Raw genomic sequence first — 17,359 nt, 5'->3', positions numbered from 1 at the left:
AAGCACCAAATGATGCCACTCTGTTGTCAAACATATCGATGAATGCTCATTTAGACCTATTAGGAATGTTCATGTAGATTAAACAGGCTGTGTCGTCACCACTATAAGGCACAAATATGTATTGCAGCTCTAGTCAGATTTCTTAAAACATTTTTTGCCCAAAAATGGCTCTTTTGACAGTAAAGGTTGCCGACCCCTGTGGCAGGGCCATTTGTATTCATTATTTACTGCCCTGGCTTTATATAGCTGCAGCTGTGGCGTATTAAGCAATAAACATTCTTTGCTGCAGTTACATCTTTATTTGGGTAAAATGACTGCTGCTGGAATTATGTACATTTCCCCTCAAGGTCGTTCCTATTAATTGGACAAACTTGGTCAGGTGGGTTCTGAAATAACTGACATGAAACCTAAAGCAACACAAAATCATAAAGTCATGGAGATTACAGAAGCAGGTCTTTACAAAAACACAGTATAAAAAGAAGCTGTCTGTCTTTGTCTTCGCCTTAGGTCTGCATGTCAGTGAGTCTGCACTGACCATGATTATTGCTCAGTATTTTATTATTCATTAGGTGGAACTGTAACCACTGGCCTTTAATAAAAGTATGGTTTCTATTTTTCACACTTCACAGTGCTAACTGTGCAGCATGTGCTGATTAAACACCGTTATTATGGATCAATGCTGTTACAAGAACACTTGAAATCACAGATTACAGAACAGATCAGCCTCAGGAAATGTCACTAGTGAACACTCACGCCATCAAGTGGTAAGAAGAAGAAATAACACTCAAGAGAGGGATCAGTTTCCCATCTCTTATTTCCTAACTGGGCCTTTTGATTAACATTTTTTCCAGAAACGTTCTTCTCTGGAAGAGATTTTATATTGTGATTCATACCAAGACTAAACACATAACCTGCTGTAGCTCTAATGTTTCCCATTTTTGTGACGAGATATGGCTTGAGTGTTTAAATACGCATTTAATTTTCAGGTGTAAAACAGCTCTTGACATAATAGAACTGTAAGCTGATATTATTGTTTTGTTCAAAGACAATGCTTAATTTTTATACTTATCAGGTCCTACTCATCCCATGTAGCTAGGAGAAATTAAAAATGCATTCTAAACAAAAGCTTGGGTCCCAGGAGGATATAAAGAGACATAATGCATAAAAATAGGATTGTTGTGGAACTCAAAATGTGTAAGTCTATGCACATCAGATCATTAGTACCATTAAGTGTAAAACAAACCAAAGTATATCAGTATGTTATCACTTAACTCTTATATTGGCATAGATTTTAGAAATTAGAAATTCAGTCATGACTCTTGTTTTGGTGTGCTGCCCCAAGATTTTCAGTCTCCCCATCCGGCCACCCCTATGAAACATTTTTGGGGGCACCACTGGACTTCTGCTATTGTATGAAGATTTTGATGTTTGAAGGTAAGATTTTGAATTGAATAATATAATTACTTTATAAATACTAGGGATGCACTGATTTAATCAGCCAAACATCAGCACTGGCTGATAGTTGCCTTGTTGACTGCCATTAGCCTATCGGCAAAAAAGATGATATCCACCAATGACAGTGGCTGTTGTTCATCTGTTGTGACACATCAATTTTGTGTTGGCAGTCGGACTCTGACAGCAGTACTAGCATACACAGCTGCTGATTGGGACAAGCCACTAGCTAGACCCGACTAAGGTATGATGTAAGAGGGCAATGGGTGCCAACTGCGTGTTTGTTTTCATACTTGCTTCAGTGAGCATCTGCTAAGTTCTGCTTCTCACATCTTGGATGAGAAGAGAAATAGACTGAGCTGCAACGAGGAAGAGATGCTTAACTTCTTAAGGAAAAACATGCATCTTACTGAGAAGTAGGCTATGAGGTACCAGTGATTTCTTTATATCATTAATATTAACAGGAGGTGCACTGTATGATAAACAAACAAAAAACATCAGTATCTGCATCATCCAAATTATCTTAAACATTGGTATCGGCCCAGAATTTTGCAATCAGTGCATCCCGAATAAACACAGAGTAAAATTACAAAAACAAAACAGACTCTTTTATATTTACTCATCACACTACAGTAAAGGTGCATCCAAAGAACCGATAGCACCATCATGTGGCAAAAAAAAGGATCTCAATGTTGCACTTAAAGACCAACTGAGGCTGTGTCGGCTTTTCAGTAATATAAAACTTGAAGGATCAGACAGGAAAATTCCATTTTGGAGTGTGTAGATTATGGTACTGTTGCAGTGATGATAAGCTGTTTTTTAATGCATTTTACTTTTAGAAATGTGAACAATCCTTTTAAAAAATGTGAAATAAAACCACGTCTCTTCGTTTTGTGACAAAGATACAGACAACACATTCATCTGTTTACAAAACTTTTAATGTAAAAGACAAAACAATACAGGAAGTGGTGACAAGAGGAAAACTATATATATTATTTCTCTCATTTGTCCTTCTCCTTCTGCTCCTTCTCCTTTTTGTCCTTCTCAGCCTTGGCCTCCTCGGCCTCGTGTCGCTTGATGAGTTCCTCGACTTCTTTCAGTTTCAGCACCTTGATTTTTGTTTTCCCGTTTTCCCGTGTCAGGGTGGCGATTTCCACTGAAACAGTCGACACGATACAGCATTGTGTTATTGTTTACATCAAGCAGCTGTACCTAAAAGATCTTCAGGGCCAAATAGAAATGCTAAGAGTTGAGAGGCCTGACTGATTTAACTTGCATAATCTAAGTCAGTTAACTACTGTTGTATTCCATTTAAGTGGAACAAGTCAAGCCCCGTTTCCACCAAGCGGTACGGTACAGTTTAGTTCAGTTCGCTTTTTTTCTGTTTACACTGTGGAAAGTTGTGGATGGTACCAATGGAACCATTCCATACCGTCCCCATGTTTGGTCCCCCCTCTGTTGGGGTACCTAGCACACAGATCTGGTACTAAAAGGTGGAGCTGTGAACACTGCAGTCTGATTGGTCAATAGAGGACGTTCACTCTGCTCAGGGCTGAGTTGTGGCTGATTTTGAGGCTCATGTAACCACTGTTTATGTTACATATATTTATTTTGGCTGGAAAATCTAAGTTCTAAGGTACCATGTCTGAAAGTGTTTGGTGGAAACGGGGCTTAAAGGTCCTACGATGCTGCAATTAAGAGTCAGTGATACCTTAATTTTACATGAAACAAACAAGAATATTTGAGCAAAATGACAAGAAAGAACTTTCAAATCTCACCTTTCTCTGCTGAGAGTTTGCTGACATCCATCGTTTTGTTGAGGACTTTGACAGCCAAAGCCAGAGCAGAGGACAGAGTCATCTCGCCCTCCTTGTAGTCCTGCTTCAACATGGACACTGCAGCCTGAGGCAAAGGAGTCAACACTTTAAACACCATACAAGGGGAAGAACATTGTGAAATTCACCATGATATATGGATGTATGTAGATGTATTGCTTCAACCTCTAAATGATCACTGTAAACTGCACAAGTATCTGAGACATTTATATCACTACTGACATTTAGAAGACACATTTATTAGGCTTCAGTTTTGCACCTTCTTCAGAGTAAAGTTTTACAACAAGGCCCTCTGCTACCAGATGAGAAACATCCAGCCACAAAGCATCAGACAAACAAAGGTACACCTCAGATAAATATGTCAGTGCCTGGTGTATCTGTTGAGATCATGTCACTGGTGTTTATTGCCTGTGTCATTTCAGACTTACAGCACTGTTATTGCCGATACAGGTTGCCTTCCAGCCTCCATAGTTGCCACTGGGGTCACTCTGGTACAACTGGAAGCCGTAGTGTTTGTCCCAGCCCATGTACAACAGAGAAACACCAAACGGCCTCTTGCCTGTCAAGACAAACCACACAGCTGTTACAGAATGCCAAAATCCATCTGTGGTTTTACACATAGAGAGAATACTCTGTCCATGTTGTTGTAGCTTGTGAGCCAATGTGATATTTGAAGTGCTGTATGAGTGTTTTGGGCAGACATCTCTAAACATGCACACTGTAAATATTAAGACGGACTATATGTTGATGTGTACTTCTGTGTATCTCACCTCCAAACTGTGTGTATGCTTGCTTAATGTCACACAGGGCCGTCACCAACTGCTCGCAGGGTATGGGCTCCTGGTACTGCAATAAATACCTGGAGAGAAATTAAACAGGTCAGCTGTCAGTGGTGAATCGGACATCTTTATATTTAAAACAATAGATTTGTCTGTGAAGTGGTTGGCAGGTTTTCCTCAGGTACTCACCTCTGTGCAATTAGCCGCAGCTCATTTGTTAGTACATTAGCATCTGATGTGATCCCAGCAACACTGCAGGCCAAGTCACTGAAAAACATCATCACACACACACACACACACACACACACACACACAAGACCACAGTACTGTGTTAGCCTGAAAACAGGGATGACCAAGGTGTTTATGGTAAGAACGGGCCGTGTGTTGGGTGTTGAGGAGTCCGTCTGTAGTTCCAATCACTCACTCATTGAGCTTGTAGATTTTCTCAGAGAAGAAAACCTCATCGAGCAGTTTGTGGATGTTGCGTCTCTCTGCTGCTAACAGCACTCCGTCACTTGCGAGAATCCCCAGACATGTTCCAGCGTGACCGATTGCTTCCATCGCATACTCCACCTGATACAGGCGTCCTATAAAATACAGTCACACACTTCATACTGATAACACATAAAACCCTTTAAGACTTTTATATCTGACACACGCTTGTCAGTAAAAGTGTAACTCTTTAACAGTAACTCAAAGTCCACTTTAACCCTTGAGTTTTCTCAGCTGTCCTTCACTAATGAGTGCCATGAGATGCAGACGAAAGCTTGTAAAGAGACATTGAGTTAAGATTATTTTGTCAAACAACTCCTACCACGATCAAGGAAAAACATTTAGCTCAAACTAGACAAAGTATGTTAAACACAACAGTCTCGACTTGACGGACCAGTGTGTAGGATTTAGGGGGATATATCGGCAAAAATAAAATATAATAACTATGTTTTCTTAAGTGTAGAATCACCTGAAAATAACGGTCACAGCGACGTCACCTAGAATAAGCCCTTTATATCTACACAGGGAGCTGTTGCACCGCCATGTTTCTACAGTAGCCGAGCACGGACAAACAAAACACTGGCTTTAAATAGAGCCATGTGCATTTTTGCATCTGCCACTGAAATTAGCAGACCCTCCACAACTAGCCAAACAGCATCAGAAAACCTGAATTGCAATGTGGAAGTGCTTTATTTGGTGTTTTTAACCAGTTAAAATAAGCGGATCCCTTTGTTCTGGAAAGGAAGTAACCTCTGCAGGTGACTCAGCTAGCAATAAAAAAACTTTTGAACGTGTGGCTCTTGTGTTATCCGAGCTGAATATCTGCGACGAGCCATTGGAGAAACACAGTTTTGTGACGTGACACTGCTTTAATCAGTAGGGTGGTTAATATGGCTCCTGGTTCCTGAACAATGAACACTAGAGGGATCCTAACCGGGCATTCATACTTGGCACATGGGAGAAGTTTCAGTTGGTTGCAACCTGCAATCCTCACCACTACATGCCTCTAAATCCTACACACTTTAATGTCTTTAACTTCACAGACCCTCTGGTGGGTCACAAACCCATTACGTCATAGAAAAGCACCCAAAGAGCTGTTAATGAGTCAACATTTCATATCGTTGACAATAAAGTTGCAAAATATTCATCATAGAAATTCCACATGTATAGGAAAATTGCATAATACAATGCCAAGACATTTAAGGTTGTCGAAATATTGTAATAGTGTAAGCATAATAACAATCCCAATACTTACCTTCAGGTGAAAATATGGTTGTTCGAGAATCATATCTACGAGACTGAACAGAGAAAAACATATATTAGCTGACTGAAACAATCTGTGGGACATTAATAACATGCATGGGATCTATTTGAGACAAGTGACGTACAACAGCTGAAAGTCACTCACCATTTTTCACTGTCACTGTCACTGACACTGTCCTGCAAAATAAAACAGAGCTTATAAGATAATGGGGCAACCAGCAGACACCAAACAGCGAGAAGGAAAACCTATCAACTTGTCTTGAAGTCAGAGTTTTAATTTCTTCAATAAGAAAGTAAATATCTACTTCCGTACAATTTGACAAACATTTACTGTTGAGAAAGTCTCTGATAATTTATTTGCACACGCGTTAAGGCACATCAACAGTTTACAATCCACTTTTCTGTGTCTCCGTAGCTGACAGCTAAGTTAGCTCGGTAGCTAACTGCTGCTAAACAGAATGAATCTGCAATATCCGAGCATGCTAGTCCGTTAGCATGCTAGCTAGCCAGCTAGTTCATAATAAAGGAAGTCCTCTGACCGGACACAGTCAAACTGAGCTTATACTCTGAAAATGTGGTGAAACTAAACAATACTGTATTAAACAGTAACATATCGATACATTACCTGATGTAAAAAAGTTTAAGTTTGCGTAGTTTTCCACAGACTGAGAGGTCCACTACTTTCAGTTTGATGTTTCCTCGCTCACACCGGGGTCCTGAGGGAGTTAAGGCGCAGCTCAGCAGCGCCACCAACCGGCGGGAAGACCGGTCAATTCTTCTTCTTCTGCAGTTTTTTATGGCGGTTGGTATCCACAAATTGAATAACCGCCACCTACTGGAGTTACCCTGAAGTCTCCACTTAGAATATAAAATACTACAACTACTACTGGCTGACTTGTCCCCCTTAGTTTCCTGCTTTACCTACTTCCCCATGTTTATTTCTTAAAATAAATAAATGTATAAACAAATAAATAAAATCTTAAAGTCAGTTCTAAAAGCAACAGGTAACCAGTATAGGAAAAGCCAGGATTGGTGTGATGTGGTCATGTTTTCTAGTCCGAGTCAGGATTCTGGCAGCAGATTTTTGGATGAGCTGGAGGTGCGAGAGGGATTTTCATTTTATTTTTTATTTTATTTTATTTATTTACTTATTTATTTATTTTACTGATGCCAGAGAGCAAGGTACTGCAATAATCTAACTGACTGCTTATGAATGCATGAATAACAGTTTCCAGATGTGTGTTAGAAAGGAAAGATCTGATCCTGGAAATATTTCTGAGATAGTGGAAGTCAGATTGAGCTACTGAGTTTACTTTGTTGTTGACTGATATTTTTTTGTTTGGGTAATAATAATAATAATAATAATAATAATAATAATTTATAACATTATTTTTAATTAAACAAAAAATGACAACAAAAACAAAAACAAAAAAAAAAAACATTTTACATTTCAAAATTATGTTACGGAATTATAATTTTTAAGCACTCTTCCAATGTCATTTCCTTATTTGTTTGTAAAAAAAAAAAAAAAAAAAAGATATAGAAAATTATTATTTTAAAAAACTAGGGGGGGGGGGGGGGGGGGGAGAAAAAAGCTAGGGAAAAACTATATTTGTAATATTACATTTTAAAATTATGTTACAGAATTATTATAATTTCTAAGCATTATTTCCAGGTCATTTCTTGTTTGTTTGATTTTTTTTTTTAAACTAATTTTCTTCTTTTTAATTTTACGTTTTTGTTAATTTCTTGCTAATTTTTTGGGTCATTTCTGATTTCATTGCTCATTGCCTCCTTCCCATGTTTTATTATTTATTATTTTCTGTCTGGTAGACGTTGCTACTACGTATTTCTTCTTATTGATTTCTTTCATCATTTTATCGCGATTGCTTTTATATATTTGTATCCTTTCAGCCCATTGAATGTGAACTCAGGGCATTGCTTTGAAAGAGCTTTATGCTGAGTCAGTTTCCCCTGAATAAACAAGGGTTTGATTGATGTCTGTCTAAACTGAGGCTTTGATCAAAAATGGCACTGAGTTTTCTGCAATGTGGAGTTTGAACGTTCGCACTATTTTGTCCTGTGATCATTATCTGTGTCTTATCCGCATTCAGCTGCAGAAAATTGTGACATCCATTTGTGTGTAGTTGAATAATAAAGCACAATAATCACCTCCAAAATGTGGAGGACAAGAAATAGCTTAAAATGCCAGCTCCCAAATAAAGTAAAGTACCTGCAAAGTGTGCCTCAGTGCAATACTTAATGAAATGTACTGAGTTACAGCACTTATCTAATAGATTAAGTCAATCTACGCTGTTTTCCTCCAGGCGTGGTGGTCGGAAGTAGCACTAGTAGTAGAGGAAGTAGAAGAAGAAGGAGAAAACGACGAAGAAGTAGAAGAAGAAACTCTGCTGTGTCATTGGTTGTTTCAGCAGCATGCCGTTTGAATGAGAACAGGAAGTTAGCTGACTAGCAAGGCGGTAGCTAACTATTACGTCGTTTTAATATCTACAAGAAACTGAATGAAGGTGACAGAATAAAATACGTTTAATCGGCGGATGACGTGAAGTTTAAAGTCTGAGCGACACTGACATGACTCTAAAATAAACATCTGTCCGATGAGGTAAGTACTTGCTAATCATACCGATGCTAACGCTGTGTAACTCAGGGCTAGCTCACTGTTAGCTAACACAAGCTTAAACCGCGCTAACATATCCAGCAGGTGACGACACTAATTAAACACTCGGTGTTAGGTCACTGTTTGGCTTCCTTTGATGGGTGTGATGAGTGTCATTAGCTAACACATAGGTAATTTTCAGGTAGTTTCACACCAGCACGGATACACGGCGTCCTCTGACCAGTGTAGCCACTGGGGTCAAGAGCAAACCGGTGTAGCTAATGGTGTTTACATACTGGGTGACTAAGAAGAGCGACATTTTGAAGGAAATGTTCATAACAGCGACATGCCTCAGTGTTTCTGTCAAAGCTGAAGGGATCATTAGAAAAACGTAGCTAGCTTTAGCTTGTTGTCTTACTGCATGACCTTTGAACTCTCTCTGTAGGTAAGCGGAAGTGAATGTTACTGCTCAAGGAGAAGTACTAACAAATGTAAGATCAGGGATGGAAAGAAGTGACACGTGCTGCCCTTATTGTAAAGGGGTTGGAGTCATGTAATTATTTAGGAGGTAATAATTACAAATTAACCCACAGTGATGTTGTTATTAGTAATCAGTGGTTGCAACTAGCAGGAGTTTCCCTCAAGTTCAAGACTTTCAGGCAATTTCAGGCCCTGTTGCGATGAGGAGAGCAAAGGGATTGGTTAATACACAATAGAGCAGGGGTGTCAAACACAACTGGCCCGCTAAAGGGTCCAATCCGGCCCACTGGATGGCTTTGCACACCTGATACTGATGCACCTGTGAAGGCTAAGAGGTGCCAGGTTTCAGCAGCAATTTAAACAGTGAGTTGATACCTGCCTGAGAGGTTTTTCCACCCTGACCAGAAGAATACAGCTCTCTGAAAGAACAATGGGCACTTACTATGGTCTGATTTAAGATACTGAACTTTGTGAAAAACATTGTCAACCAGCGGATTCAGTACAGAAGAATCTGTATCAGACTTTTATCTGAAAACAATATGGGTGGAACCCTAATGGTAATGCAGGGGGTGACTTAACCTGCTCCATTAATACCCTCTACTTTAGTGGGAGTGGGAAATTATGATAAAAATGCACATGTAATTAAAGTGACTAGCAGACTGACGAAGTGTGGAAAAACTGAGACATTGCTGACGTTGCACATAATTTTCTCTTAGGACATCGCGGGCTGGTCATTATTTGTTTTGCAAATGGATTAACGTTTTTTGAATGTAATTCTTTACACTAAAAAGGGGGGAATTTGAAGAGATTCTTATTGATAAGTTACTACATAATGTTTTTAATGGTCTGGCCCACTTGTACATGGCCCATGATCTAAAATAAGTTTGATACCCCTACAATAGAGGGTTATGGTGATGTATAAAGTGAGTCGATATGAATTTGTCATCTGTCAGAGCATTTGCGTAACCCTTTATACTATGGTAATCATCTTTTTTTTTTACCTCAGGTTATAAATATATATTCTTAATAATTCTTATTCATAATCCCATATCTTCACATATGTGTACACATCTGTAACCTTTATATTTATGCTGTGTAAGATGCCTGTGCAACTTCCTACTGTGCAATATTTTACCACTGACCTTCTCTTACCTTACCTTATATCTCCGGCAATATTGGATTTGTTATGTGATTTTTGCATTCATGTACACTAATGTTGTAAGAAATACTGAAGTATCGATACTTATTTTTTATCTTTAAAATGGCTTCAATACTCATTTCTGCAGTATTGATACACCTGTACCAGCTGCGCTTTCTAGCTCTCTTATTAATATTATAATATGGTTTACTACAGTCATCCTCTGCTACTAACCAAGAAAAGATATCGTTCTCCTGTTCTCCATGAAAATGGTGTGGAACATAGATACTTTTCAAGGAACTGTGTTAAAGGCAGAATGTCCTGTATGTAATTTGTTAGATCAGCCAAAAGCAAATTTTAAATTTCAGCTGCAGATGTTGAGTCTGTACTTTAAACAGCAAGTTGTATATGTTTTCTGTAGTATTCTTTAACACAAATAATTAAATGTTTTTTTTGGGTAGTATTTAGGATGCAATAGGGCACAAGAATACTCTTGTAATCTCTCTGCCTCGGACAAAAATAAATAAAAAATAAATAAAACAATAAAATCAAAATTTAACACTCAATTGCATTTCATGTTTTCATTAGTCAATAAATGTTGCTCAGTTTTCATTGAGATGTCAGACTACTGTTTGTACATATGTCAAACTACCCTTTAGATCAACACTGAACTTTCACACTTAATAAATAATAAATAAATAATGTTGTTCATGTCGTCAGACAGGAATCAGTCTGATGAAGGGGCATCTACAGCTGGCAGGATGCAGCAGAAAAGGAACATCCAGATCATCGAGTGGGAGGACCTCGACAAAAAGAAATTTTACTCTTTCGGGGTGTTCATGACGATGAGCATCCGGGCCACCGTTTACCCGGCCACACTCATCCGCACTCTACTCCAGGTGCAGAGGGGCAAATCACTCTACAGCGGCACCTTTGACGCCTTCTTCAAGATTCTCCGGACGGAGGGCATCCGCGGCCTTTATCGAGGCTTTATGGTCAACACCTTCACGCTCATCTCAGGCCAGGCTTACATCACCACCTACGAGCTGGTGAGGAAGTATGTCTCCAAGTATTCTGACGACAATACGGTCAAGTCGCTGGTGGCGGGCGGATCAGCCTCCCTGGTTGCTCAGAGCATCACTGTCCCTATAGATGTCGTCTCTCAGCAGCTGATGATGCAGGGCCAAGGGGAGCACCTCACTCGCTTTCGACTGAGTTCTAATACAGAGGCTGGAAAGTCTAAAAAATTCTTCGGCCAAACCAGAAACATTATGGCTCAGATTTTTGCCGCTGATGGTTTCCGGGGCTTCTACAGAGGATATGTGGCTTCTCTGCTCACTTATATCCCCAACAGTGCTGTGTGGTGGCCTTTCTACCATTTTTATGCTGGTAAGTGACTGAATGTTTTCTAAACCGTAAAACACAAGAAAGAACTGAACTAACTGCACTTTCTGTAAAGACCCTGAGCTTGTTTTTCCATGTCTTAGGTGTGTCTGTGTTCCCAGTTCATTTATACATCTGCAGTGAGACTGAATTCCACCACTCCTAGCCATTTGGTTAATAAGTATCTGTGTGTGTAATGTTCTACAGAGCAACTCTCTAAAATGGCTCCCAGTGACTGCCCTCATCTGATCCTACAAGCCATGGCCGGACCTCTGGCCGCTGCTACTGCCTCAACTGTCACCAACCCAATGGATGTGGTCAGAGCCAGAGTGCAGGTAACCATCATTCACTGTACAGCTATCAGTAGAATAAAAACAAAATAAATCTTATTAGATAAAATAGATGTTGACAAAGTTTTCCTTTGGGGACATAATTTACAGTTGAAAAAAGGTAATATACCGTAATATATTTTATCACAACATTTGGCATATTGCAACATGTTTCAAAACGCAATAATATTGTACCGTGACATAAGTATCATAATAATATCGTGTATCGTTGATCCTGGTAATTAATAGGAATGTCTTAGAAAAGCTATTCCATGAAGGTTTAACAATTTCCACATCATTCATCTGCAGTGTTTCATCAAAGTCTAAATTAAATTAATTGACCAAATTCAGCTTCCAGTGTAGGTCTGACTTTTGCAGATTCAGTTCAAGATAAGACCAAGTTAGTGATGGGTCACATGGCCACAAAGATAGAAAACATTTTTCCAAGTTTGGGTATGATTCACTACTTTTTTCTGCATTTTTTTAGGCCCACATGTGCAAAATGTATGTTTGACTGAGGCAGCCTCAGTCTGCCGAACTTTTTAAAAAATAACCAATATAGTGTATGTTATAAAAACTTAATTTTCACCCAATGTGTTACGTACGTTACGTGTTGCGTAAAAACAAAAATCAGGCATCAGTGAAATCATTCTATGGTCCCGTTTATATGACAATGATTTCAACTGAAAACGATAAACTTTAGTTGCGTTTTGGCCGATCGTTTACACGACAGCGGCGTTTTGGGTGCCTGAAAACGCAACGTTTTGAAAACGGGTTCCAGAGTGCTTTTTTTTTGGAAACAGCACTATCTCCATTGTCATGTAAACTTGCAATATGCAGTTCCTCTGAAAACGGAGACTTTTCGCACATGAGCATTACGCTTCCAGTCACAAGGCATGCGCAAGAAAGTCGACCATCACAACAACAACAATGGTGGACTCCTGAACTCTGCTTGTGCTGCTCACGCTATTGAATTTAGCAATGCTTCCCCATCATAGTGTAGATTTACTGTAGCAACTCCACCTTGTCGTCCATCCAGACAAACGTTAGTGCGGTTGCCATTTTGTTTATACATCACTGCTCTGTAGAAAGAAGTGTAAGCGTCACACCGCCAACTTCTGGCCTGGCATCCATTTTTGCGGATCCATGTGCACGGCGATTGTTATCAAAATGTTGTCGTCTAAAGGCAGAACTTTTTTCAAAATGAAAATGAGAAATGGTTCTGTTTTCAGTGGATCGTATTCGTGTAAACATGGCCTATGTATACCCCCCAGCCCCAGGCCAATTTTAGGGCTTTCCCATTAGCACTTTTGGCTGCACTGAGTCACACCACGCCCCGCTGATTTGCATTTCCTTTGTCAGTTTTTAACATGCTGAGCTGCGCTGAGCGACGCCTTAGGTGGACCTTCTCCGAAGTAGGGTCAAAAGTCCCAAGAGCCGTGGGGGTGACACAGCTCATGCTGTGACTCCTCGTACAGAGCTTTCAACCATGGTACCAGTTTGCCACAAGCTAACGAAAAGCGATTGTTTGATCTGTGATGTAATAGGCCAACCGGAAAAAGGTCCAATACTAACAAGCTGAAAGGGGGCATATCACCACCTATTGTAGCGGAGTCGGACATACTTAAGTCAATTAATCAATTCCCCTCCCGTACTTGTACTATACCGTACCGTATACTAGGACAAGGACGGTAGTCCGATTAAATGGCCTAGTCGAGCTGTAACCGTAGCTCAGCTTAACTGTGCTTGTGCTTGTAAATGTACCAAGTTAGACACACATTCAAGTAGGTAGCTCTGTTGTAATTGAGATGCCTGGCTTGGTTTGACTTGGCACGTCAGCCCAACTAGTCAAGCCAAACTAGCACTTTAGGGTGGAAAAACAGTTCTGGTTTGTGGTTCCGAATAATAACCCAAAATGTACTGTATGTGTGTTGTGTTTAGGTTGAAGGGAGGACTTCAGTCATTGAGACGTTCAGGCAGCTGATCAAAGAGGAGGGCTGCTGGGGACTGACCAAAGGACTGTCGGCACGCATCATCTCCTCCACACCCACTGCCATCGTCATGGTGGTCGGCTACGAGACGCTTAAAAAGCTGAGTCTGCGACCGGAGCTGGTGGACTCGAGACACTGGTAGAAGATACCTGGACAGACAGTGTATGGACCGCGTGCCATTTTAGCCCTAAATCACACTTCCTGCGAAGACACTTGAACAAAAAGGTTTGTTTTAAATAACAACCTGGGGAACAAGATGGAATCAGGCCACTTTAAAACGCACATGATCTGTATCTAAGATACCGAACGTGTTCATCGGTAGCAGATTAAATATCTGGCCATCAACATTCACTCCAGACCCAGGTTCACAGTTTATATCGCTGCTTACCGGGTTGATGCTTTTTAGTGCAATTAGAGTAGTGAATAAAATGTTTTAACACTGGAAGATGCAGACAAATTGATGCAAACTGGTACAATTTATTTTACACACTCTACAATCATCTTTCTGCATCTTTGCAGAGGAGAAAAGTGGAAGTGATTGCTGATAGACTGCCCGATGGTTACTGTGATTGTGCTCTCACTAAGCCGAGCACTGTTTGGCCCACATAAAAAAAAAACAGGTTTTGATCAGGGTTCAGAGAAAGGCCATATAACTCATGATGATGCATCACGTCAGCAGTAAACAAATCTTTCCTGTGTTGGTTTCCTGTAATTCGCCGCACTGGCTTGTAGGTCTAGTTCCTTTCCCTTGGCCTTTTTTAAATTGCTGCCTTTGTAGTGTGATCAAATGATCTGCTTTTATTTTACTGAATGTGTGCGAGAAGAGCAGTAGAATCTGTGTTTCATGGCAGCCTCTGTTTTGTACGTGTATTTAATTTCCAGTTGTCTTGTATGTACAAACTGAGTCGAAATCAGTGTTTTAAAGGTCCAGTGTGTCGGATTTCCAGGGATGTATTGGCAGAAATGGAATACAGTACAACAAGTATGTTGGTGTATAAGCCCTGAAAATATGACTTGTGTTTTAATTACCTAAGAATGAGCCGTTTATATCTACATAGGGAGCAGGTCCTCATGCACGGAGATCACCATCTTGCACCACCATGTTCCTACAGTAGCCCAGAATGGACATACCCAGCATTTGCATTTTCACATTGGCCACCGTAGTTAGCTGCCACTGCAGGACAAGTAGAACAGCATCAGAAAAACGTTTTTTTTTTTAACATGAAACTGCCGCATTCTGTGTTGTTTACTCATTTAAATCACCTGGTCTGTTTGTTTTGGGGATGAAGAGACCTCTACAGATAATTCAGCTCCTGATAAAAACAGCCTGAATGTCTGGATCTTAAGTTATCTGAAAAAAAAAAAGCAGAGCAACACATTAGCGTGTTCTGGGCTAGTGACCTGTTTGTAACACACCAAACAGCATCGGAAAAGCGGTGATTTATAACTTCAAACTGCTTTACGGATTCAGTGTTTTACGGATTAAATCACTGGGTCTGTTTGTTTTGAGTAGGAAGAGACCTCTACCGATAATTTGGCTCCCGGTTAAAACCTTGTGAGAATCTTGATCTTAGGTTATCAGAAAAAAAGTGAACACGTTCGCGGGTGCTGGGCTAGCAGCCCGCCTGTGGTGCACAGCATTGGAAGAACGCTGGTTTTAAACATGAATGTGTGTTTTAACTGGTTTAAATCACCCAGTCTGTTTGTTTTGGAGAGGAAGAGACCTCTGTGGATAACTGGGTCCTGGTGAAAACCTCCTGTACATCCGGATCTTAAGTTATCAGAGAAAAAGCTGAGCACACATTAGCAGGTTCTGGGCTAGCAGCCCATTTGTGACGTGCCAAATGGCATCGGAAAAAAACACTTGATTTGTAACGTGAAACTGCTTTATTTTACTTTATAGTGTTTTACTGGTTTAAATTTGTTTGTTTTGGAGAGGAAGAGACTTCTGTGGATAATTCGGCTCATGAAAACCTCTTGAACAATGAACACTGAAGGAATGCTAAGCGGGAGTTCAGGCCTGTCTGTCTCATGGGAGAAGTTTCGGCTGGTTGCAGTGTGCAGTCCTTGCCACCAGATGCCACTAAATCCTCCACACTGCTCCTTTAAATCAAATGCAAAACACTACAATAGTTTATCAACCTTTTTTGTAACATCGTAGTATGGTGTCTCTCCAGAAAATATTGCAGTGATCCAGCTGGTTAATAAATGATTTGCTGTGCTGTCATGTTCCGTGAAGCTGGGAATAATTAAGGTACTTCCATCAAAACCTGTGGGTTTGACAGGAAGTAGGAATAATGGTGGTCCCCTCTTGTGACAGTAAATGTTTGAGTGCAATAATGTTTTATCCTTTGCAGCACAAAATGTAATTGTATATTTTTATTGTAAATTGTGTACATAACATGTCTTAAAGGAGTGCATTAATACCTAATTTATTTTCTTCAAATCTTTTGGAGGGATTATGACCACAGAAGAGTCCCAGCTTCTAAATTAAGTTTGTTCTTCATTTGTTGAATATTCAATTTGTTGCTTTTCTAACTTTTTTTTTCTCCAAATGGCTTTTTTAGGAAAGGTGAAAATAAAGTTTAGAACAAACATTAGACACACGTGACATTAGATGTTGTCACTGTGGGTATCATCATAAAGAAAGGTGATGGTAATGGGCTGTTTCAGTACGGATTGAAGGCAAATTCAAAAATCTGATTTGTTTAAATGAAGCCATAATGTCCTGTAATGTACCTGAAGTTATATATAAATCTGCTCAGGCCAAGATGTGTTATAAACCTTTAGGGGCCTGCTGATGGAGGACTGTGTAGACTCACTTCTGTTGGCCTGGTGGGATAAAATAAAATCAAGGCAAACTGCTGTGATAAGATTCACTGCAGGCTGGAATTAAATTTTTAACTTTCTTTGCACAACTTTAAATAACTGGGTGTGTGATCATGTTGTCAGAGATTAGTTTCCTGTTGTTGATACATTTCACATCATGTGTCGTCTCAGTGTTACTTGGTTCATCTGTTCATCTATGCCACCAATACTGTATTCTCCTTTGTTAGCTTTGAAATGTTAAAAAATTAAAATAATGTGAAGCCATATTTGTGGTCATCTCAGAATGTCAGCTCACTTTAACCTGAGTTTTGATGTGTGGAGAAACAGAAGTTTTTATTAAAAGTCCAGTGTGTAGGATTTAGGAAGATCTATTGGAGGAAATGAAATATAATATTCATAACTATGTTTTTAACAGTTTAACATCACTTGAAAATTAGAGTCATTGTGTTCTCGTTACCTTAAAATGACATGTTCGTATTTACATACAGAGCAGGTCCTCTCCATTGGAGTCCACCATGTTGTTTCCACCACATCCCAGACTGGACAAATCAAACACTGGCCTGAGCGTTTTCGCATCAGCCACTGTAGTTCTCCGAGATCAATGTTCGGCCACCTTCACTATCAAAACAGCCATTTTTGACCAAAATAAAATAAAAATCTAAAACCAACAAGACATATTTGAACCTTATATCAAAGGTAAAACAGCCTGTCTCAATTAGCCTATCAACATTCCTAATAGGTCTAAACGAGCAGTCATACATATGTTTTAGC

At 39.7% G+C, this 17,359-nt stretch overlaps 2 protein-coding genes across 3 annotated transcripts; one reads left to right on the top strand and one right to left on the bottom strand.

The window, feature by feature from the left end:
* Window positions 1-2,372: 2,372 nt before the first annotated feature.
* Window positions 2,373-6,582, bottom strand: LOC117270674 (proteasome subunit alpha type-4-like). Its single transcript, XM_033648450.2, has 9 exons — window positions 6,447-6,582; window positions 5,967-5,998; window positions 5,814-5,856; window positions 4,491-4,653; window positions 4,256-4,333; window positions 4,058-4,146; window positions 3,716-3,846; window positions 3,231-3,354; window positions 2,373-2,608 (listed from the first exon to the last, which is right to left on the bottom strand). The coding sequence occupies exons 2-9, from the start codon at window positions 5,967-5,969 to the stop codon at window positions 2,454-2,456; spliced, it is 786 nt and encodes a 261-aa protein (XP_033504341.1). The 5' UTR covers window positions 5,970-5,998; window positions 6,447-6,582; the 3' UTR covers window positions 2,373-2,453.
* A 1,636-nt stretch (window positions 6,583-8,218) lies between these two features.
* Window positions 8,219-16,849, top strand: slc25a44b (solute carrier family 25 member 44b). Of its 2 annotated transcripts, none has more exons than XM_033632680.2 (4): window positions 8,219-8,444; window positions 10,781-11,445; window positions 11,647-11,774; window positions 13,710-16,849. In XM_033632680.2, exons 1-4 carry the CDS (start codon window positions 8,440-8,442, stop codon window positions 13,899-13,901), a joined length of 990 nt encoding a protein of 329 aa, XP_033488571.1. In that variant the 5' UTR covers window positions 8,219-8,439; the 3' UTR covers window positions 13,902-16,849. The 2 variants fall into 2 exon arrangements, with proteins under 2 accessions (XP_033488571.1, XP_033488579.1); XM_033632688.2 differs by having other exon boundaries at window positions 8,220-8,444; window positions 10,777-11,445.
* Window positions 16,850-17,359: the final 510 nt, after the last annotated feature.

The sequence above is a fragment of the Epinephelus lanceolatus genome, chromosome 2 (assembly GCF_041903045.1).
Source record: "Epinephelus lanceolatus isolate andai-2023 chromosome 2, ASM4190304v1, whole genome shotgun sequence".
NCBI lineage: Eukaryota > Metazoa > Chordata > Actinopteri > Perciformes > Serranidae > Epinephelus > Epinephelus lanceolatus.
This window is presented reverse-complemented; position numbering and strand designations above follow the sequence as displayed.